This window comes from Hippocampus comes, unplaced genomic scaffold (assembly GCF_001891065.2).
Source record: "Hippocampus comes isolate QL1 unplaced genomic scaffold, H_comes_QL1_v1.1 scaffold326, whole genome shotgun sequence".
Classification (NCBI taxonomy): Eukaryota; Metazoa; Chordata; class Actinopteri; order Syngnathiformes; family Syngnathidae; genus Hippocampus; species Hippocampus comes.
In genome coordinates, this window is record NW_017805930.1 from 74,519 (window position 1) to 99,208 (window position 24,690).

At 41.2% G+C, this 24,690-nt stretch overlaps 1 protein-coding gene and 1 long non-coding RNA gene across 4 annotated transcripts in view; one reads left to right on the plus strand and one right to left on the minus strand.

The window, feature by feature from the left end:
* LOC109527821 (uncharacterized) overlaps nucleotides 1-14,735 on the minus strand; it is a 46,352-nt gene extending 31,617 nt beyond the window's left edge. The window contains exons 1-2 of the long non-coding RNA XR_002170587.1: nucleotides 14,538-14,735; nucleotides 14,200-14,265 (exon numbers count right to left, since the gene is read on the minus strand). This is a non-coding gene — a long non-coding RNA (uncharacterized LOC109527821). The remainder of the gene's footprint in view (nucleotides 1-14,199; nucleotides 14,266-14,537) is intronic.
* A 1,743-nt stretch (nucleotides 14,736-16,478) lies between these two features.
* Nucleotides 16,479-24,690, plus strand: part of baiap2l1b (BAR/IMD domain containing adaptor protein 2 like 1b) — a 28,803-nt gene continuing 20,591 nt past the window's right edge. The window contains exons 1-4 of one of the 3 annotated variants that reach the window (XM_019889843.1): nucleotides 16,479-16,590; nucleotides 17,003-17,183; nucleotides 19,061-19,136; nucleotides 19,267-19,353. In XM_019889843.1, the coding sequence (XP_019745402.1) occupies nucleotides 17,133-17,183; nucleotides 19,061-19,136; nucleotides 19,267-19,353 (214 nt within the window). In that variant the 5' untranslated portion in view covers nucleotides 16,479-16,590; nucleotides 17,003-17,132. Of the gene's footprint in view, nucleotides 16,591-16,821; nucleotides 17,184-19,060; nucleotides 19,137-19,266; nucleotides 19,354-24,690 lie in introns of those variants that run through there. The other 2 variants (XM_019889842.1, XM_019889844.1) reach the window with 2 other exon arrangements.

Consider the following 24,690-nt stretch of genomic DNA (forward strand, 5'->3'; position numbering starts at 1 on the left):
TGAGGTTAATTTGAGGCAAGAAGATAAAAAGCAAGATTTTATGAAGCAAATATATCAAATAGAGGTATCAAAGATGGGGTTTTTTTGGTGTCTTTTCATTCATGCTTATGTCTATGGATATGACGTGGGAGCAATAGACACTGAAAAGAACATTACAATGATGGGAAATGTTCAGGGAATAAAATTATAACTTAAAGGAAAAAAAATATTAATAAGGAATATTAATTGAAATCAATCACATTTTTAGAAGAAAGACAATGCTATTATGAGAATAAAGTTACAACCCCACAAGAAAAAAAACAAGAATAAAGTTGAAATAGATATACTTCGGGAAAAGACGTAATGTTAAAAAAACAAAGTCAGACTTTTTCAAGAAAAACTCGTAAGAATTCCGAGCGTAAAAGCAATAATTTCGGTAAATGATTAGCAATTTGTTACAGAAATTGAAATCATTTGCATAAAACAATGGCATGACTGTCATAAATGTCCTACTTTCTTCTCAGTGGAGCTACATTTTTTTTTCTTTTGTCTGTATCTTATCTACTCCTCGGCACAATTTGAACCTTATCGTACGAGACAGCGCAGAATGTTGTTGTTCAGGCACTCGATTAGGGATTTTGGGATTTGCCTCCATTTTGTATGTCACGCTTCAATGTAAAATCATGCAAGATTGTTTCTTCCCATGAACACATTTTCCTGCCACTCTCCGCTCTTGATTTTTGCTCAATCGAAGTTGATCAGAGTGGAACAAATGGCCTTTTTTCGAAAAACTTTTTTTCTTTGGAAGAAAAAAAAAATTCTGTTGTTTTATTAGGTGTATCTTTTCGGTATTGAACCTGGCATTTGCACTCGTTAACAAAAAAAAAAAAAAAAGAACAAGATCTTTTTTTTTTTTTTTAACATTACAAAAGAGCTGAACAAGAGGGCACCCTTTTCACTTTGATGTTTTTATTTCATCCGTGCATCAATCTTTTATGCAGAGGAACAAAAATCAGTGCTCTGTCAGTTTTAATCACATTTTTTAAGATCGAATTGTGTGTTAGCCGTATCACGAGTGAGAGCAACCACATTCATAAACCAATCTGTCAACAACAATAACAAAAAAATGTGTTTCGTGGGAGCCACAACCATGTTTGCCTTGTTAAAAAAAAAAAAAAAACACAACCCTGAATTCATCCCAATCACTGGCTTCTGATACACTCCATCTGCGTGTCTTGTTTTCATTTTGAGTTTTATTGCATTCTCTGCACATCCCGATGTTTGCAAATGTCAGCTGTAGATCGCTCAATAAACAAACCATTCCAACCTGCACCTATGAATGAATTAAAGCGAACATCTTTTTTCTGAGGTTTACGAGGGGAAACGTTAGGCGGAGATACAAGCGAGTTGCTCCAAACAAGCCTTTGAAGGTTCCTGCTGCATTTTCTTGAATATTCACATTCCAAAGTGGATTTCTTCTGCACAGAAAGCACATCTGTTCACTGCTGCTGACCCAACACACATACGGTGTCATAAAAAAAATGACTGCTGTTGTCACAAACTATTATATTTTATATTTATTGAACATTGACTATTTGGTATTTTATTATTTCATTTCCTTTATGAGGTTTGCAAGATTATTTCAGTTGGAAATGCCCAGGATGCCCATTTCAGGTATTGTAGTTGCCAAACATCTAGCTGGAATTCTCTTTTATATCCATCCATTCAATTTCTGATCTGCTTTAACCTCACAAGGGTCGCGGGGGGCGGGGGGTGCTGGAGCCAATCCCAGCCGTCTTTGGGCAGTAGGCGGGGGACACCCTGAACCGGTTGCCAGCCAATCGCAGGGCACACAGGCACGAACAACCATCCACGCTCACACTCACGCCAAGGGACAATTTAGAGTGTTCAATTACCCTGCCATGCGTGTTTTTGGAATGTGGGAGCAAACTGCAGTACCCGTAGAAAACCCACGCAGGCACGGGGAGAACATGCAAAGCCCACATAGGAAGGTCGGAGTCGGGATCTAACCCACGGCCTCTGCACCGTGAGGTCGACGCACTCACCACTCGAATACTGGACGGCCCTCATTTATATTCAGTGTGTAAATATTCTATGCTCTTATATGGAAACCCTGAACGTCAAGCCTGTATCGGCTTTTGAGGCTGCACATAAAATATATAGTTCTTTCCAAAAAAAATAATAATTAAAAAAATACACAAAAAGATCAACAACTAACGATCAAGTACCAAGGATCAAGTTGCTACAGTAAAATGATGGAATCAGAAGGAATCCAACCGGTTTTCATCCAACTCGTGCAACTATTTTCACATCATGCCAGCCTCCGCCGTCAAGTGGAAATGACGTCAAACTTTGGGCTCTGGGTGGATTGTCGTGGCCTGCCGCAAGTCCGCCGCCGGCCAGCCGGATTTCAACGCGGCCAACACAATGAAGAGACATGGTGACTGCAAGGCGATTACCAATCAGAGCAAAGCGTATTTACATCTTGAATGTTGTTGAGAAATTCAACTGTCTTGCGCGCCAGGCATTTAAGAACCAAAACCAATAAAAAGACGATTATATTAAAAAAACATGTTGGCATGGGACCTTTAAGTATAAGTCCAGCTACTTTTGTCAAAAAAAAAAAACAACCACAATGAAAGACTGCAACAAAGAAGCTCTGAAAAAGTACGAATGGAGGAAGAAAGTCCACTGGTGGAGTGTGAACAGAAAAGCGCAAGTCAAGTTCAGTGGAGTTGAGTTGAGTGCTTTGTGAAGTGAAGTGTGGGTGGTGGGTTGTGTTTGACCGCCGCAGACAAGATGGCCAGCATGCAGGAAGGCAGGAGGAGACATGACTGCAAGCGGCTGCTGGAAGATGGCAAACACTTCAGCGCTTTGCGTTGGCAACGACTGAAACATTCCCAAGCCAGGCAGGTCATCATGTCCAAGAAGGATAAAAGAATTTCCTTCCGTGTGAACGCCACAAAACCGCAGCCAGTAGAAAATGTTGTAAGTAGAGACGCGTTTTCCATGTAAATGCCCTAATCCGTTCCAAGTCCCCCCCGTTCCAACAAATATTGTAGAAAGCATAAAACCAAATCAAAACATGTAACAAATACAGGTTCCAATTAGATTATTGCGCAATAAATGAGAGTTGTGCATAATGTAAAAAAAAAAAAAAAACAAATAGAGTAAAGAATAAAAATGATGGTCATTTAACTTTTAACTGCGTCCTCATCGTTTTTTGCCTTCTTTAGTTCATGTTCTCTCTCAAAGTGTTTTTTGCCTGGCGCTTTGTCACAAAACGATCCAAGGATGTTTGCTTTTGCCTGCTTTTAACAATCCTACGAAAATGTCCAAGGCTCAGCATAGTGAGCGATCGCGCAACTGGTGAACACTCTTTCTGGGTGATTCACATTTATGTAAAACTATCGGAACGCCTCGTGGCCCGAAGGGCGAATGACGAGGACACTGCATAAACACACATCTATCTATATACACGCACAAATAGACCTATACGGTAGAGGTCCCTCTTAGCCAATGGGATGCCAGGATGGTGCTCGATAATAGCCAATGGCAGAGCAACTATTAAGTATGTTGCGTTCAGGAAACTCGGAGCTGTGACTCGCAGCCCATACTGTATTTTTACCTTTCGCATCTTGAAACATCTTTTGTAACAAGAGGCAATATTTTCCTGTTCAGGCGTTTCGTAACTTGAAACTCATAAACAAAACCAATAATTAAACAGGCCTCACTGAATAAGATGTTAAAAGTCAAGTCAAGTTCACTGAATAAGATGTTAAAAGTCAAGTCAAGTCGACTTGACTTGACTTTTAACATCTTATTCAGTGAGGCCTGTTTAATTATTGGTTTTGTTTATTTTTTAATGAAGCCACTGCCTGAACCCCTTCATGATCTTCTGTCCACTGTAGTAACCGCTGTCCCTGAGAGGGTTAATGACAGCAAATATGTTTGTTTGTTTGTTTTGTTTTTTTAATAAAACGGCAATATTCTCGGGAATCTCAAATAACCGCTAAGAGTGATATTGCTCAATTTTGTTGCTTTCTTCCACCGCAGCGCATCTTTTAAACATTGTTTATCAAATGAAATATTCAATGCAGGGCTGTTGCCAGCTTGTCAGCGCATTTCCATCCGAGTCCATGTCAGGAGAGTGACAGCGCGAGATGATTCGGCACAAAGCTCCCGTTGGCAGCTCTCCGAGTACTCAAGAACATTCTGCAGCGTCGCCCAAGGTCGTGTCAAAAAGTGTGAGCCGCCCAAAATCAAATGAGCACATCTGCGGGAGAGGAGGTGCAGGGGAGCGACGGGGGTAGAATTAAAGCGCCATCGTGTCCCTACGGAGCCCCGAAGAAGGAGCGACTGTGAAAAACAAGTTGAAGAACTCAGTCCAGATAAGTCTTTTCAGTCGGTAATTAAAGCCCATGAAGAAGTCACTGCTAGGCATTGGATTTTTTTTTTTTTTTTTCCAGGATGTCACAGACTAACCCTTGAGCTTATATCACTCCTCTCCAAAAAAATTGTGCATCAGGAATAGAATATTCTGTTCCTAGCGTCGGTTTTTGTCTAGCAGCTAGTTTTAAATTAGGCACACGAGTACCCTCTCGTGTTGTCACAATTCGGGCAAAAATATGTTGCCAACCATCGCCCCCGGAATAGATTTGTTATTAATAACAATCCTGTTAGAAATAGTCACACATTTTTTTTGAAGGCGAGCGAGAGTGCACATATTTGCTCCGCAATCAAACTGATCAGAGGCATCAGATGCCGAGACAATCTCAAACATCACTTCGAAGAGGATCAAAGTGCGGACTCGAGATGAACACAATCATTTGTGTTTTCTTCAGCGAAGCAATGCAAAGATAGTTTTCCAAGTATGATGAAACCTCTCAAACTTCCTCATGTCTTGACAGAAAAAGAAAAAATCACTGCAGATTCACAAGCAGAATATTAAGTGCCTAACACGACTGTTGGATCTCTTTGATTTATTAGACGTTGAGAAGCAGGCACGGGGCTTTGGTTAGGACCCATCAAATGATTACTTGTAAAGTTGGAAAATTGCGACTAGCTTTAAAAAAAAAAAAAAAATGTGTTTTTTTTTTTTTTTTTTTTTTTAAATCAATAGGATTCTTCTACCAATGTGCTCTGAATAACAATCAAATGACAATCCTTGAACCTTTCATAGCAGAACAAATTCAGTGCCGGGCCGTGCATTTGGTGCCTTTTGTTCAAAATTGGAAATGGAACTGAACAGTACACAAGTGACAGGATTTATCTAAAACATGACCAAAAAAAAAAAAAAATATATATATATATATATATATATATATATATATATATATACACACAGTATTTAATATAAGTCTAAATACAATACATCCAACTCCCTAACGATTGACTGATTACTAAAAAAATTCCTGTGCGCGACGGACGAGTTTTGCTCGTGGAAGTTTGCGGTGACACGTTTTGCTCAGCGCAACCAATCAATTTTGGTTGTGAGTCAGCAGCTCGACCCAAGTCCGAATTGACCGCTAACAGAAGGGTTTGACATCTTAAATATTGAGCAGGTTTAATATTTAAAATTGTCATCCGCAACTGGCTCCAAGCAAATCGGGATAATCGCTCATGATAATTTTGTAGCTAATCGGGCCTTTGTTGACTTTGATGGGAAAGATGGGAACTTATTGGATCACGTCTGTTAAAATTTAAAAAAAAGTTGATTGAGCTCTTTTGAATCAAGTCTTAAAAAAGAGCATGAAGCTATTTTTTTTTTTAATACGTCCCCGTGTGGATTAGTCCATCTGGGGATAATATAGCACTTAACACTCCACTCCCACCATCAGCACGAGCAAAAAAAAAAAAAAGAGGACACACCAACTTGTTATGAAAGAAGACGAAGTGAGTCAGATGGGAAAACTCACCTCAAGTTCACCACAAGCGTTAATCCTTTAACAACCGTTACAAAAAACTTAGCATTAGAAATTGTCTTTGGGCAGTCACAGCAAAAACCTTTGCAGTGGGACGAGTGAGCCAACTTACAAGTTTTTTGAGAGACAAAGTGTCATTTGGACGACTTTTTTTTTTTTTTGCTTTAACTTGCAATTAGAACATTTTATACATGTACTGTGTGTTGGTAGTGAACTTAGCTTTGCCAGATAGCAAACAAATCTTCAAAAAAAAAAGGCTTTAAAAATGTTCTGCCACTCCCAGTTTAAGTTTACTGTCAACAAACAACAACAAAACAAAAAGAATGACATTTGCGTCCTTAAATTTTCAAACAAACACGGAGTCTTGCCTTTGTAAAGTGCGTTTAGCTTCATGCTAGCAAACAATGCAAAACGCCCTTAAGCGGGCTAGCAAATAGCATCACTGTTGCGGAGTTATAACCCTTGAAGCAACAGATATTCTGTTCTCCTTTTTACTATTCTTTACGCTCTACAAAGAATGACCACTACTACTGCGGCTTACTGAGAAGCAACCGTCTTCATTTCTGTTTGTCAGTATTAATTATACCGACCCAGGTGGCTACGGTGTGTCCACCAGAAGGAGTGGCACGATGACCACTGAAAGAAAGTAAAAATGTGGCAAAAACTGTTGCCATCTTTACATGTTATATGTTATGTTAAAGTACAATGTTGTGGAGTTGCTAATTTACATCTTCATCTCGTCTCTCTTGATTTGGATTCTACAAGAACAATTGACCTGACATCAGTCGCGAACGCACCCACGGTCCCCATTTGCTTTCTTAACGTGATCCACAGGGACCGATAGGAGGAGCGAGTAGCTAAAATGTGGCGCCAAATCATAACGCACTTCACTGTTCGGTATCATTTCATGATCTGATGTCAATTAAAGGGTCACCAACCCCCCCCCCCCCCCCCCCGAAACCCAGTTATACGGCAGACATGTAACATGAATGGTAGTGATCCTTTTATCTTTGTGCAATCTAATTTGATGATAACAGCCCCGCCCCCATTCACCAACTCCGCTTCTCCCTGCCCCCCACAGGGGCTGCGCTAAGTGTATTATCTAGTTCATCCACTGCTGCTAACAAAATCATCAGCAGCCAGTGTTTCCTACCCAAGAGAGGAAGCCACCCTCCCATTGACCCACTCTCCCTCCAAACACACACACACACACACACACACACACACACACACACACACACACACACACACACACACACAGGTGTGATTAAGTCCCGCTCTCTGCTGCCATGAGCAGATCATGTGACCCTCACCCGGAAACGGATCTAGAGATATAAAGCCAATGTTTTTCTTCTTTTTTTTTTTTTAAACATTAATCTCTTCACTATTTATAGAGCCTCCGTGGCTGCTTACTATTTATGCATATGGACTTCCTGTCCCCGCTAAGTCCATCCTTCTTTGGTTGAGGCAACAAAGTATAGTTTATTACTTCTGCAAAGAGAGCACCGCAAGTGGATGAGAACGGAGCCCGGTTTGAGTCTGCGACCGGTTCAAAACAAATGAGCATTTGTTGCAGAGGGAGCACAAGAAGTGACAGATGGCCAAATAAGCATCTGTGCCTGTGCCTGTGTAGGATGAGAGGAACGCTTCGGATACAGTAAGAGCACAAGGAGCCAAGATAAACGGCACTGCTGCATTAAAAAAAATAAAATAAAATCTACTAATATACAATGCCGAAAAAAACCTTCACTCGTTATAGCGTTCTTGTTTTAATGATGGTTTTCACAGAGGTTATTCGAACAGAGAAAAATCGCCTGGTCCAAAGGTTGGGCCAAACATAGCATAAAACATGAAATAAAATTAGGCTAAGTTCGACCTGGGTCAAATTCTGGCTGAGGTTTTCCAATCGCGAAATTCCTTTGAAGCAGAGGGAAGAAAGCAAAGTCTAAAGGAAAAAGATGCTGGAGTGACGCTGGACTGATCACAGATCATTTATTTCACTAAGCTGCAGAACAATTTCCCCAGCGTTTCCAAGGAGACACTGAGTTCAAGCCACCGTTTCTTTTTACAATTTCTTCCAGGTCTCCAGACTCTGAACACAACTTTCAAACTCTCTCTTCCCATGAGGGAGTGAGTTCCATTCACAAGGGGGCCTTGTGAGGCTCTGACGCATTGATCCGGTCATGTCAGAGAGATATTTTTACGACCTCCCTGGGGAATTTCAGATGTCTCCCTGAGGTGACCCTCATGGACCTCATACGGACTGTTACAGAGAGACATGGGGGGTGGGGGGGGGGCTTGTAAATCAGATGGGAAGTCGGCTGTTAGCCTTCGGTTTACGTGACTCTGCTAGCTTGGTCGACATCAGATCGTGTCGCGGCCAGTAGCGGACGAGGCTGTCTTGCATGTTTTGATGCTATTGCAAAGGCGAGTGCTCTCTTCAGCACTAACATGGAGGTTTTGAGGAGGAGGGGCGAGTATCGTTGGCGGATGCCATCAGGATGCTGAGGCGGGCTTGGGGGGATCTGCAGCAGATCAGACCATGACGAGGGCCTGTCTGAGAGGCTCATTGTCATTTGTGTCACCACCACCATGGCTCATCCTTGTTTATAGGGGCGGAACGGTTTATGAAAATTGTTCCAACGGTCTGGTTTGATTCTGTCACCTTGATTCATAGTTGCTCATTTCTTTTTTTTTTTATCTCATGGACCAACAGGGGGCAGCCCGGTGGTCAAATAGTTAGCGCGTTGACCTCACAGCGTAGAGGTCATGGGTTCAATCCCGGCTCTGGCCTTCCTGTGTGGAGTTTGCTTGTTCTCCCCGTGCCTGCGTTGGTTTTCTCCGGGTACTCCGGTATCCTCCCACATTCCAAAAACATGCATGGCAGGCTGAGTGAACTCGAAATTGTCCCTAGGTGTGAGCGCGGACGGTTGTTCATCTCTGTGTGCCCGGCGATTGGCTGGCAACCGGTTCAGGGTGTCCCCAAACTACTGCCCGAAGACGGCTGGGATAGGCTCCAGCACACCCCGCGACCTTTGTGAGGATAAACTAATCGGAAAAGATGGATGGATGGATTTACTAACAGGGTGAAGAACTGTAGAATCCACGTTAGAACGTCGCACCAATGCACCAAAAACTAAACGACAACTGCCAATTGTTGATGAAGATGCAGAAGTGGAGAAAGGTGTTTTTCCTGCGTGGTGAGTGGATAAGAATTGGCTCGAGAATATTGCGCCAGCAGCACATACAGGTCTGCTGTATGTGACTGGTTTGTATTCTGATTTTCAGCATTTCTTAAGTGAATCTTTCTTTTCCAAATAAATGAATAGCATGTTGGACGTAGAATGTCTTCTCCAGTTGATGTAACGAACCGAACTGAAAAGCCACAGAACCGTGATATGAGCTGATTTTGTGAATCCCCTCACCCCAACCTCTTTGGAGGCTTTTGACCAGAAGACGGGAGTTTTATCCCCAACAAATCCCGCTCGATCTTCCTGCCACCTACTTTCAACCTGCTGACTGCCCCATCGACCTCTTCCTGACCGTTCCACTTCCTCTCAGTTTGTATCTTGGACCCAGAGATTCTCACTCTACTACTGGCAAAACTATATTAAGCGACTAATGGTGTATTTTTATTCAAGCGTGTGCAAATGACAAGATAGTAATCACCTATACGTGCAAAGTCATTTGCAACGTATTGCAGTTGCCAAGATTGAGTGCAGACCGCCAGTAGCTCCACTCGCCTTTCAAGGTTGCTCACATAAGATGCAGTAAATTTGTGTTCCAACCGCTGCGGAACCAGCGCTGCGAGGGAGTCGTATCTCACTGAAGAGGAACAACAAGTGTCGTCAGGTTTGCAAACAGCCTTGTCAGCTCGTTGCGTGGGCAAGCGTGGGTCTTGAACCCGACTTGTTTGGTCAACAAACTTTCTTTTTTTATATGACCGCCGCTTGATATGTGAGCACTGAGCGGTAAGAAAAAAAGCCAAACGCAAGCTAAAAATGTCTTTTTGCGCAGTCAGATGATGGAAAAGGATGTTTCTCATTTGGCTAACGTGGATGTTACGGAATGTGGGAGGAAGTGGAATTTTTTTTTTTTTTCATGTTGGTAATTCCCACTAGTATGAATGTCCTGTCTGATCGTGAAGCCTATTAAATCGTTGCGCTTAATACCCTTCATCGTAATTGCATAAGAGAAAAACACATTTGACAACGCATTTAGCAACTCGTTTCCCAAAGATACATTGCTGCCCATCTGTCAGCAGAGTTGAAGAGCGGTGCAGAACGTGTCGGATTAGGTGTCATTATCACAAAGGCAAAGTATTTCAGTATTTCAGCACTTTGTGGGTGATGACAGGAGACGTAATAAGCGAGTTTGTACGCTTATGTTTGTTCCTATGCGAGGCCTCTTCACGCCTGCATCAAGGTCCCCGGGCTCCTTTTGCGTAAAAGTGACAGCTCGGGTCTTATTCCGAGAAAAATCCGTGGGCGACGCAGTTTAGTTTGATTGAAAATGTGCGTCTCAGAAAAAAAAGTGTTTGTATGGATTGACATTCATGCTAACGGCACTGGGTACTCAGATGAATTCTTAGTGTAAACAGAGAATTGGAGGCAATCTAGAAGGCCCTGTGACGTTCATCTTGTCTACTTATGGTTAAATTCGGTTTAAGGTTTCTTTTTTTTTTGGGTGAAGAGAAAAACTCTAACCTGGCTAACAGTTTCAGCTTACGCTTCAGCCTTCATCGAAGAAAACAGTTGGCCGGGTCAGGAAACCTTCAAAATAAGGTTCTTCGACCCGGTCAAAGGTGCGCTCCAACCGTTCGCCCGCCGCTGAAGTAATTTGAATTTGTGTGTGGGAGCATGTAAGCATCCTTGTCCCTGTTGATGGTGAAGCCTTATTTTGAAGGTTTCTCGACCCAGTGAGTTGTTTTTAAGACACGTCACCAGGAAGTAGTGACAGACAACCGATGAAGGCTGACGTGACAGCCGAAACTTTCAGCCAGGTAAGAGTTTTTCTCTTCACCAAAAAGAGACCATTTTCTGGTAAAAAAAAAAAATAACAATATTTTTTTAAAAAGTCCTTAAACGTAATCTAGAAGGTCGCTGGTACCACACCATTTGTCTTCAGTGTATGACTATTTAGCATTAGGAGAAGGCTAACAGACTGAGAGGCTAAGCTGTGTGGTTGTTTTAAATAAGGATCGTGCAATTCTCTTTGTTTTGGGTTTAGTTTGACAGTAAGCTAACTGGAAGTGGCAAATCAAACAGCTTGACGCAAACATGTGTCTTATTTGGGGAACTGTGTGAGCGACCGTATATGAACAAGTGTCTTTGAATGATTGGTACATGTGTTTGAAGTGTGTGGGAAGGGCAGAACTATTGAAAAGATGTTTTTATATGGCGTCATCTCACAAATATTCACCTACCACGATGTTAAATTCGGTTTAAGGTTTCTTTTTTTTTTTTCCAGACAATGGTACTTTTTTTTTTTTTGGTGAAGAGAAAAATTCTAACCTGGCTAATACTAAGAGTTTTTCTCTTCACCAAAAAGAGACCATTGTCTGGTAAAATAATAATAATAATAATAATAATTTTTTAAAAAGTCTTTCAACGTAATCTAGAAGGCCGCTGGTACCACACCGTTTGTCTTCAGTGTATGACTATTTAGCATTAGGATTAAGCTAACAGACTGAGAGGCTAAGCTGTGTGGTTGTTTTAAATAAGGATCGTGTAATTCTCTTTGTTTTGGGTTTGGTTTGACAGTAAACCAACTGGAAGTGGCAAATCAAACAGCTTGACGCAAACATGTCTCTTATTTGGGGAACTGTGCGAGCGACCGTGTATGAACAAGTGTCTTTGAATGATTGGTAGATGTGTTTGAAGTGTGTGGGAAGGGCAGAACTATTGGTAAAAAACCTTTTGTTCCATTTATGGTACTTTTGCAATAAGAAGAAGAGCTTTTGTAATTTACTCTGCAGACATCGACAAAAGTATTCAGTGCAGAAAAGTGAACGGCTCATTTATTTTTTTAAAGCAAATGATTTCATGATTTCCTAATTTCACTTATCTACTTTTGGGCTCAAATGCAGACCAAGCAGCAGGAGTCAAAGACCAGATGTGGCTTATCTAATTGTGAAAGAACGTTTCAAAACACATGAGGTAAAAGTAGAACAAACGCCGCTAAATGAACAAAAATGAATGTGACACCAGATGCAGATTTAAAAAAAACTTTTGTTCCATTTATGGTACTTCTGCAATAAGAAGAGGAGCTTTTGTAATTTACTCTGCAGACATCGACAAAAGTATTCAGTGCAGAAAAGTGAACGGCTCATTTATTTTTTTAAAGCAAATGATTTCATGATTTCCTAATTTCACTTATCTACTTTTGGGCTCAAATGCAGACCAAGCAGCAGGAGTCAAAGACCAGATGTGGCTTATATAATTGTGAAAGAACGTTTCAAAACACATGAGGTAAAAGTAGAACAAACGCCGCTAAATGAACAAAAATGAATGTGACACCAGATGCAGATTGTGTTGACTAAGTATACGAGAACTCGATTTAAAGTCTTGCTTAGTGAAAGTCAGTCATCATCTCCTTGTGTTGTAGTTTAGCTTAAAAGTTCCTCCCACGCGTTCACCAGCATCTGTTTGGATCCAAATAGCAGACATCGGTATATTTTCAATGTTTTTTTTTTTTTTTGTTGTTTTTTCTTTTTTTTTTTTTTTTTCCCGACCACTTTCTTGTTTTTTGAAAGTACGCCTCCGTCTGCATGTAATTACGTGGTCTATTATTTGTTTTCTCGGCCTGGAATGTCCTTGGGCACATCTTGACGTGATTGGTTGTAAACTCCCGATACAAAACCAGTTACCATTTCTTTATCCTTCTCAAGGGTAAAGAAAAATATTCTCGAGTGAGCTTTGTGGTCCAATGCCGCAGCATGCGAAAGAGCTTCAACCTGAAAATATACTGTGAAGAAAAGTGTCCTTTTCTTTTCTTGTCTTGTGAAAGCCACTCAGCTGTTCTGACAACACATATGGGGGGGAGAGCCGATAGGGGGCGCGCAACGATGACCGAGGGGTTATAAATCCTGTAGCTCGGACAATGCGGACAAGCGGTGCAATCAGTCCGTGCAGAACCTCGGCAAATATGCCAGCGTGCAATGTTCCACTCCATATTGCATCATGTAGTATTTGTTTTGCAACACACTGTGCGCAGCTTGAACTCACCAGTGTTGATCATTTCTCCTCCAGCGAGTGCAGAAAACAACGTATTCAGAAGAGGAGCTAATTTCGCACATGTTGTATATGATATAAAAATTAAATGTATATAACGTTCTGTTGAATTATTGCTATTCTATGTTAGATGTCCTGTTTTGCGCTCTGTTACAGCTGCAGATGTTGTGAGAGCGCTATTAAAAATAAAGATGTATTGTATCACAGATATTTTGATTTTTTTTTTTTTTATGTGAGCAGTTAGGCCAGTCTTGCCGATATCAACACCAATACTGATACTTTTTTTCCAATTAAGGTTGATGCCTCGTGAAATTGCTTAATCTGAATGAGTTTTAATGACCTTCAGAAGTTTTTATGAGCAGATTTCAAACCCTAGCAAGATTTGAATGTAGGCATAAGCCATTGTCAGAATTGTCATTCGGTAGGATATAAAAAATATTGCTGTTTTACAGGATTGCAATTATAGCTCTAAAATGTGCCGTTTTGAAATTACCACATTGTCATTCCACTGAATGTGCTTTGTATACATTCACATAAAAAAAAAAGAAAAGAGAATAAAGAATAGATTTTTTTCCCCAATACAACCAAACTGTACAACAGCAAAAGCATTTACTTCTCGGAAAATGTGTTGCTGCTTCTCTGGTCTTCTCTGGTTTCAAGGAATAACGTCAGAGCAGAAATTATCTTCTGCAAACCATGCAATTTAGCGAGTTATCTGCGTCAAGTGCAGGTGGGTAGTATTTAATTCACCGATTGAAGGCACACTATCTCTTGCAATCTCAATGTTCAAATCTCATAAATTCTCAAAGACTGCAATGTAGGACGACATGCAATGATGAAGGATCAAACGCATATCGAGCTTCAACAAAATAGCAGCACTAGCTAGCTTGTCAACTGGCCAACGTTAGCCACAGCTGCTATGTTGGTCGCATGAATTATTCGTCATGGTGCGTTACTCTGACACTAAACGTTCTGTTTACAGTTTTTATTTTTGAGCATGTAAAGGCTCGGAATTAAAAAACAAAAAGAGGTGATAAACGTACCTGTCGAGCAGAAATGTTGCTAATTCCGTCTGGTTTCTGGATGAGATCGCTGCGTTCTGCTTTTGTCTACAAACAGAGGCAACAGTGCATTAGACTCAGGGCACGTATTGGGCTTCCTTTTTTTAAAACTTTGAAACAAATCTCAGATGTCTCCTGTCAAAATAACCTTCGAATCAAGAATTAGAGGCCACATTACGATCCATATTGATGTTTCTTAGTTGTTTCCCATTCTTCAAGCACCATTTCTGAGGGAATTGCCCTTTCTCTTAAGTAGCAAATTTGAATAGTTTGTACTGTTAAGTGTAAGCAAAGGTTCACATAAATATGCATGCAATTACTTTGGTGCCGTCTTCGTAGATGAGACACACTTGGCTCGTGTCTCCGTGCATCCATTCATGTATAAACCCGCGTGGTTTCACTTTCTTTTGGAGTGTCACTTCTCAGCGGGGAGCGCTGCTAAGGTGGAACATAAAATGGCACTTTGTAGGCCACCAGGATGATATTTGTTTGACAGCTTGCACATCCACATTCGACAGTAAACTTTCAAAACAGGTGAGGTTGAATTCAAAATTCAAAACACATCAGTTACATTTAGAAAACATTTTTTAATGGGATGATACTGTCAATCTCTGTGAGAAAAAAAATTAACTGTTGACTATTAGTGACATCTAGCGGTGGGCCACACTCACGCGCAATACTGCAGTGCTTAATTTTTTAATCACCAATCAATGAGCAATGAAGAGATTAATGTTAATAACTCAAAATTTAATGTAGTTATTGGCACAGCTACTTATAATCTCCAGCACTTGATAAATACGGGCATTATATTAAAGTAGGTTGTATTCAGAAACAATTACTATGTAGGATTTCTATTCCATGAGGGATTATAGAGTACAATAAGAAACAACAAATACAATTCAATGAGATTACGGCGCGCTGGCTGTGGATTATATTGTATCACATTATCGGTAATCACCACAGGTGAAAACTGAGCGTTTCGTCTTCAATAAAAACACTTATTTTACTGGACTTTAAACTCCCATTTGAGTGTGACTGTGCTTACGATTAGTTGCCTCCAGGGAGCGCGCCGTTGCATTTTTTTCGCCTCATTGTCCGAATTTGAGGTACACCTGCGTTGCAGTTTGAGTCAAGTTACAGAAATGTCAACTAAACAAAACGGAAGTACTGCTTTAAAAAAAAAGTAAACGTTTTATGACCCATTTTCAATGCTATTTTATTGTTATTTCAGGAAAAATACCACCCGATTACTTGAACAAAAACAAAGATAGTTACATTCTGTACTTAAGTACCGATGCATACTTGTGTGGAAAAATACTACAAATAGAAAAATGAGATTACGACGCGCTGGCTGTGGACTGTATTGTATCACATTATCTGTAATCACCACAAGTTAAAACTGAGAGTTTCGTCTTAAATTAAAAAAAAAACCTTATTTTACTGGACTTTAAACTCCCATTTGAGCGTGACTGTGCTAACGATTAGTTGCCTCCAGGGAGCGCGCCGTTCCATTTTTTTCGCCTCATTGTCCGAATTTGAGGTACACCTGCGTTGCAGTTTGAGTCAAGTTACAGAAACATCAACTAAACAAAACGGAAGTACTGCTTAAAAAAAAAGTAAACGTTTAATGACCCATTTTCACTGCTATTTTATTGTTACTTCAGGAAAAATACCATCCGGTTACTTGAACAAAAACAAAGCTAGTTACATTCTGTACTTAAGTACAGATGCATACTTGTGTGGAAAAATACTACAAATAGAAGTATTTATTTCAGTCGTTGATTTAAGTTGAAGTAAAACAGAGTACAGTGCGTACTTCTGAAATGTACCGAGGCAAAACAGCTAAAAGTGAAAATCAAGCCTTATTGTTAATTTCATACAAAACCTTGAACAATGAAAAGACACTGATATGCGTTCAAGGGGGTAAATGTTAGTCATCAGAAAAAAAACTCAAATATAATGCAGATAGATGAAAAATCTACTTAAATACTTGAACGAAGTATTTGTACTTCATTACATCCCACCATGGAGATTAGAACGTTTTGTTTTTGAAAGTAGTTCTATTTTATTTCGTAGTCTACACCCGGAAAAGGATGCACAGACTTGACAAACTTTACTTGAACCTCGCTATTTTATTGTTACTTCAGGAAAAATACCATCCGGTTACTTGAACAAAAACAAAGCTAGTTACATTCTGTACTTAAGTACAGATGCATACTTGTGTGGAAAAATACTACAAATAGAAGTATTTATTTCAGTCGTTGATTTAAGCTTCTGGGCGTCTTTTTTTTTTTAATAATTTTATTATTTGTGTTTCGTATGAGCGCGTTTCGCTTTCTCTTGTTGGCAATGAGGACTTCTTTTCGACCGAAGGTTTGTCGCTGCGTTCCAGGGGGTAAATTTTAGTCATCAGAAAAAAACCTCAAATATAATGCAGATAGATGAAAAATCTACTTAAATACTTGAACGAAGTATTTGTACTTCATTACATCCCACCATGGAGATGAAAACGTTTTGTTTTTGAAAGTAGTTCTGTTTTATTTCGTAGTCTACACCCGGAAGAGGATGCACAGACTTGACAAACTTTACTTGAACCTCCCTCCCCGTTCGCAGCAACTCCTGCAACAAGTTTGACAGTAGTTCTATTTCCCTGCTTGGCAACGCAACACAGTAGGGTTTGCCGTTTGTGGACGTCTTTTTTAAAAAAATAATTTTATTGTTTTTTTGTCGTATGCGCGCGTTTCGCTTTCTCTTGTTAGCAATGAGGACTTCTTTTCGACCGAAGGTTTGTCGCCCACTTTTTCTTCCCCCTCCTTTCGTTCTTTTTGTTGTCGACTGAGGGTGGACATCTTCAGCCGTCGCGTTGGTGGATTTTTTTTTCTTCCTTCTCCATCGTTGTTTAAAGGGATTTAAAGATGTCGAGGAGTGCGGAGGAGGTGAACAAGCTGACTGAAACTACATACAAGGTGGGTAGTGTGCAACAGGTGTGCCCCTAAAAAGCAAGGAAAGAAGGAAAAACTGGCTTGAACCCGGTCGTGTCTTCTAAAATAGGAATACACGTTCTAATATCGCGTCACTTGTTTCATCCTGCAAGTCACTTGCTTTTTACCTTGAGCCTAATAGCAAAATTGTCCAAGTCATTTTGGGGGGGGAAACAAACGAAGAATCCCGTTGCCTCCATTCAACCTTTGGCATACATTGCTGGTTTGTGGACGACCATGATGACTGACAAATTGATTTTAAAATGATTTTGTCTGTGATGATTGCTCTTTTACTGCTTGAATGTTACTGCAATGGCAATCCATCTTCAAGCACGAAATGAATAAAGTATTTATCTATCCAAGTGAGTACAGTTATGCTATTGGGCTAATGTTATGCTGATAAGAAAACTGGGGTCATCCACCGAATCAACAATAATGGATGACGGCTGCTCAGTGGTGGGAAGTAACCAAGCAGCCCGAATGCTTCGTCACTGTAGTTACTATTTTTCAGGTATTTGCAGTAGAATCTTTTCATTTCTGACAACTTTTTTACTTGTCATCACTGCATTTAAAAACAGATTTCTGTACTTTCAACTCTTAACTTTTTCAATCCCCGCAGATGACAACATGATGTACAGTCCAACAAAAATGTGCATGAGCTTTCAAAAAAAGAATGTTTAAGGGTTTTAAGCGTAAGCAAGACCAGAGAAGTATCCATATACTGTATTGCACACGATTATTGAAGTACAGAGTGTACCTTAAGTACTTTTACCACCTTTGGTACCGTTCCATTCAAGTCAATAAAAAAACAGCTAAACTAATTCCTGTAGTTTTCTCAACCTCCCGTCACAGCATTCTGGTGGGAGCACAGAAATGACTCCAGGTTTAATTATTTATCTGACTTGTTTGGAAAGGTTACATAGCAAGAGCACCTAATGCTTGTGTTACTTCACGAGTCCGTTTAAAGAATGCTATCTGCAGTGGCCCCCCGGTTTACATGTCATTCATTGACAACAGGTTTCTTAAGACAGCGGAAACGTTTCGCTCATGACTTGTGCTGTCATCATATTCTGCATTCTAAGTGTGGGTGTGATTGAGCCAGGCATGGATATGCACTGAGGTCACATGCGAGAAAAACCTTGCTAAATGACACTATTTACAGAGATAAGCGCCGGAGCCGAACTGTACTGAAACCACAATTTCTTGAAACCGCACTGGTGGTAAAAGAAGGAAGAGTAGCTCAACTTTAAAACGGAATCAACAGTGCCTCTGCTGGTGGTGGCCAATTCCTTTTGCCTCAATCGCTTCAAGACACAATTCATCAATTCCACACAATTGCTCGTAATGCCCATCATAACCTCCCTGAAGGACATTTTAACAACTGACTATGAATTGCTTGGTTAAACAAAAGGAACTAGCTGAAAAGCAGACCAGGATGACAGTAAATGTCTGGAAGCACACAGCTAAACCTCTTCATGTTCATATGTGCAAGCCAACCGTAACATTTAAAGCACTTAGGTGACAGTCAGCGAAGCATCTGAAAATATCCAGCCCTCGCGCCGTGAAGTTTCCGGGATGCAGACTTACTCGTGTGCTACTTTGGGAAACTTCACTGTCCTCCATTACTGTATGCGATGCAGGTTATGTTGGTACTCCATCGATCGTTGTTATTTTTGCCATTCAGCTCAATCCTGAGTGGTCCTAAATAAATCCGCAGGCTGTCCATACAGGAGGCTTATTCTCCTTTTGCCTTCAAACAAAGCACTGGCAGAACTTTACTCAAGTGAACTAACAAGAATATTCATCATCCAACATTGAATCATGGAATAAAAGTCTCTCTTCTTCCATGGCTGGCCACTCAGAATGTGATGGACCAGTTCAACCCAGGACTGAGAAACCTGGTCAACCTGGGAAAGAACTACGAGAAATCTGTCGCGGGTAAGCATTTTGACGCCGAGATGAACACCTACACCGATGAGTAGTTTTAAGACTTTTCTGTGCACGGTAAAGTATCGGTTTATGTGTGAACTGATAAACACTGATCATAGTTCCATGAATATTTCCCCAGCAATGACTTTGGCAGGAAGATTGTATTTTGATGCCATGGCTAAAATTGGAGAGAGTGCAGTGATGTCTCCTGTATCCAGAGAATTAGGTACGTTTTCATGTTCTGTGAGTCCTTTCATTCTTGAATGAGATTCATTTTTACTTGTCTCCAGTATCTGTATGTCTCATTTGGGTGTCAGAAGCAATCATTGTCAGCAGTGCCGGATTGAGATGGATCTATAGTTGGCGTAGAGTCTCGGCCACTGTTTTTGCGGCGATTCCAAATTTGAATCGCAGTTGCAGGATGTGGTGACGTTGCAAATTGTTACATAGTAGCTTTCACACGGGAAATAAATCACTTTCCGGGTTCGAAGCGAGTGCGATACAGCCGCTCGTCATGCACCACCAACCAATAGAAATTTAGCCCATACAGTATAGATACTGTGTTTTACAACAATACTCAACCATATTTAGAATTTCTTCTGGACTTGTGGATGAAATAGCAAACTTTGTGGTTAAAAAAAAAATACATGCGAGTGGCATACATACTATACCACGTGCCCTGCCTTTCAATATATCTCAAAAAAAATGTTGCGTGCAGTTCACATCGCAAGCTGTCCTTATGCTAAATCGTCCAATGTGCAGGAGTGAGTGGCCTTTTCTTTGCGATGGTCGGGTCCTGTTCTGAAGCATCGCGCAGTGAGAGTAGATCAATTGGTTCATTTTCTTTTCAATTATAACCTACAGAAGTCTCAAGTTTGCAACAAAAATTAATTAAAAAATATATATATATCACCAAAAGTCTTTCCACAGGGAAGTATGTATTGCCATTACCCGGTATGTTTGGGCATCTTGAATTTTTTTGTCAAATGCCTTCTAGTATGTCCTGCAACTCTTAAAGTAAAAGCTTGAATGGTGCTCAGTAGTGCCCCAACTTTTGCCAAGGCTGACCAATTTTCAATACAGTTCCACTTCAATCCTGTAGATAACGGGCATTACAATGTTGGTCCTCGACATTTTACTGTATCTAAACAGACGGTAAATTAATTGCCCCACCTCACTTCACTCGCTCCTTACATGAATTTTGACTCTCAACACAAAGCCAAAATTTGACCAAAGCCGCAGCTTGCAAGCCTCCCAAAAAAAAAAACGTACACGTTAGGAGCGCTCGCACGTCAAGATACCGTTGTACGTGGATGAAGTCCAGCACGCTGCTTGTGTAATGGCACACCCTTTTTGGCCGGGACAACTCCCCAGGTGGAAAGATATCTGCGTCACCTGTGGAACACTTTGATGTAACCACTGTATGTTTCTCAACTCCCCTGCGGGTAGAGAAAAAAAGCTGTTAATTAAATTGAGCAGCACAATGGGAGCTAACGGGTGAGGCTGGCCTCCTGGCGCACCAAGACGGAGGCATCAGCCAAATGATGAATCATATACCACACACTTTGAAATAGTTTTCAACATTTTTTTAAATTTTTTTTAGCTTGAGGGATAAAAAAAAAAACAAAAAGGGAGCAGTCAGCCTGTATTCTTGTTGATGACGATGCATTGCGATTGAAGGACGGAACGGGACTTCCAACAGCAAAGATTCGGATTCTTTGTAAATTGTGAACGAACGCTTGTCGGAATCCTGTGATAGGAAGCGTTGAGGAAATGAGGGGCGGGATGCAAGTAAATTGCAGAGTGTAATCGTAGCCATCTCGAGACAGTTGACATGATTTCCTGTCTGACTCGAACCTATGGATAGACTCCACTAATCCCTGTGACTCATTATGTAGAATCGTCGAAACACAAATCACAAACTGTCTGCTGTTGTTCAATGAAAACACAAGCAGTCGAGATTTCTGGACTGGACCAAAGAATGATTCATGAAGTTTTACTCCAAAGAACAAAAAGTCCTGTTGACTCCGAGCCTGCTCAAGGATGCAATGAGGCTGCCCGGTGAGAAACCTGAGCTTCAGTGACGCGTAGCCGACTAGAAACGGGATACCCTTGAGAGATATCGGAGGACCGGTGCATCTTGTACTGTTGCAGTCTTCCCTTTAATTCCTTTGGCCTCCCCCCTTCTTCCTCGTTGTCATCCTCCTCCACCGCAAGAGTTCAAATGTCACCGGTTCGTTCATTCAGACGCTTCTGACCGGATTCCCCCCTCCTCGGCCCAACACTGAACAAGGATCCGTTATCAGCGTTCATATCTTTGTATTGGGTTTGCGGTTGAACCAAGGCCGGCTGAGACCAAATGCAAAAAGATAAAGCTGAACCGCTGAGGTTGAACAGAATGCATTCCAGGACAGTGACCTCCAATTTGAGACGCGGTATTTCTCATGCACAGTCATGGCAGGGGAATTCATCCGTAGAAGTCGTCAAAACTTTATCAGGCCCGCCGCGCGCCGAGCAAAGGCGACTGACGTTGACCGTTGCAAAAATTGACAGTTAAGGATGGATTTCAAATGGAATACGTGCGACCCCGTGTTGTGTTTTTGTTTCCTTCAACTACCAAAAGTCAACTCGCCCGGTCATCTGGTCTTTTTGACAGAACGAACGCAGCCAACAATGTCCTTTCATGCGCTAGTTTGTTGACGTGGCTTTGTTTACATAATCCCAGCGCGTTTGCATGCCGCGTCAGGTGGCTCTCGCTCATTTCAGGATTATTATGCCCACAAAAACAAAACTGCAAGGACTGTGGGCTGCTTTGCATCTTCCCTGCAAAATCCTGTTTTAAAATCAGCTTAAGGGTGAAAGGTTTGTTTCTTTTTTTTTCTTTTTTTCTTTTTTTTGAGGTGTGGTGTATCCAGAATATGTTTGGCTCTTTTTCTTATGAGCGACCATTTGAATGAGCATTTGCACACGAGCATCGAGAAACTGTGCATGCATTTTGATCAAAGTGCTCCGCTGTCTCCGAGCTGAACAAGACCACATTGTTGACAGGGTTCAGGTCCATTTTGGGCCGTCTTACTTAATATCTTGCTCTGCAATATTTCTGAAAACTTTCCGAAATGGTTAAAAAAAACATTTTAAAAAGCTGCGTTGGCAAGCAGGACCTTTTCCCTCACACTTTATCAGGACTTGGTTTGTTAGCGCAGTACAGCCAATCGCCTCCCCTGTACTATCACCACCATGACACACACACACACACACACACACACACACACACACAGAGCTGTGAGACGTGGCTTAACATCTGCTGCCTGGCAACATTCTTCAAAGGCCGACACCAACAAACAAACCAACTGCTGGGAAAAAAAAGGACAGTTGGTATGTATGACGTCACCGACGTCATTCTCGGTCCATTCATGACGTGACACAGTCACCTTTTGGCTCGGTTTTATTTACAGATGCGTCGGCGTGTTAATGAGTCACCATCTGACTATGAACGAATAATCTGTCTGGCGTTTGGCTTGATGCCACACCTTGTGAGCTTCAAAATTCACGTCATCTTTCCAACCTGCTCGGCTGACTTTGCTGAACTTCCCGAAACCAAGCTTGCATTCACGCCATCCAAAATGCCCGCCGTCCATGTAGAGCTGTTTAAAATTGTGACGGGTCAGATACAGTCAGTCAATCGGGCGAGCTGTCACCGACGAAAGGCGTCGTCGTTGCGTCGAAGAGCTAAAGTCAGAGCTCGACGACGACTCATCGCCAATCGCATGTTTTCGTGCAAGTTGGCCCATCCCTTCGTTGTAGGTTTTGTCACTCATCGCCACGAGCAAGGATCTTGCGTCCGAAGAAGCATTTTTATTTCCTCTTGTTGGCATTTCAGTCTTGAAGGAAACACGTCAGGAAATGACGATGATGGTGAATTACGTCAGTTCATAGCTGCTATTGTTCACACACAAACGCGCCAAGCTTATTGAAACGCTGTTGCTGATCCAAACGGCAGCACCCACAAGGACTAGAAACCACTTTCAGATCAATTACTGTTTTAATCGTGTGTTTGTCCAAATAAGGACCTCTTCCCTCAGATGCAGCCGGCCACTATGCTGCAAGGATGAGTAAATGCTGCACAGTGGTACCTCTACTTCGGAAACTAACTGGTTCTGAAAGACATTTCCTAACTGGAAAATTTGTCAGTAGAGACGCATTTTCCATGGAAATGCCTTAATTCGTTCCAAACTCCCCCAAAAATTTAGACATAAGTGTTTCCTAAAGCATAAAAATGCACCAAAATATGTAACGTATACACGTTACAATTAGATTATTGCGCAATAAATGAGAGTTGTGCATAATGGAAAAAAAACAATAGAGTAAAGAAAAATGATGGTTATTTAACTTTTAACTGCGTCCTCATCGTTTTTTGCACGGCGTTTTGTAAAGAACCGATGCAAGGACGTTTGCTTTTGTCGGCTTTTAACAATCCTTCAAAAATGTCCAAGTAAACATCAGCATAGTGAGCGATCGCCCGACTGGTGAACACTTCTTGGTGATTCACTTTTACGTAAAACTATCGGAACGCCTCATGGCCCGAGGGGCGAATACTACCTCCACATTCGGTAGAGGTTCCTCTTAGCCAATGGGATGCCAGAAAGATGCTAGGTAATAGCCAATGGCAGAGCAGCTATAAGTATGTTGCGTTCAGGAAACTCTGAGCTGCGACGAGGAAGCCATCCTGTATTTTTACCTTTCGTATCTTGAAATTTCTTTCGTAACAAGAGGCAATAATTTCCCGTTGAGGCGTTTCGTAACTTGAAAATTTCGTATGAAGAGACGTTCGTAAGTAGATACAAGTAATGTATATACATTGTATATACATATATACAGTATTACAATACAATATACAATTATACAATAATACGACACCTCCGTTACAGGCCCACAATCTCTCCTCCTGGGATACCAAAATACCCCAACATGATGACAACTTTGCTCCTTCGATCAAAAGCTCATGTTTATCATATCAGTTTAGGTCCTTTTGCTGTGACAACTGCCCATGAAATGCGCCAGTTGGCTCACAGCCGCACGAGAGAAAGAAAGTGAACTAAATGCACCGCAAGTCAGGTGGCACACTTCCTCCAAATCATTTCACCATTCACACGCTGGTCCGAAGCCTTCTAAATTCATCCATCTTTCGATTTAGTCTTCATTCTACCGACACTCTTTGGACAATTCTCTGCTTTCTACTTGAAGGTGAACGTGTTGTTAGCTTGCTCTCCAGTACTCGCTCACACTCCATTTAAGGCTTACAAGTTTGTCATTTTTCCTCCACAAATGGAAACTCAACACAAAATTAAACACAAAATTAAAATAATAAAGAAACGATCCCTTCAAAGAACGTAGCATCAACTTCAATTATGTGAGGATGTATCTTTTCCTTGTGAATGGAAGCAAAATGCAGTTGAACCCTTTGAACAAGCACAGAGCAGATGCATTTCAATTGGAACGCGCACACACACACACACACACACACACACACACACACACACACACACACACACACACACACACA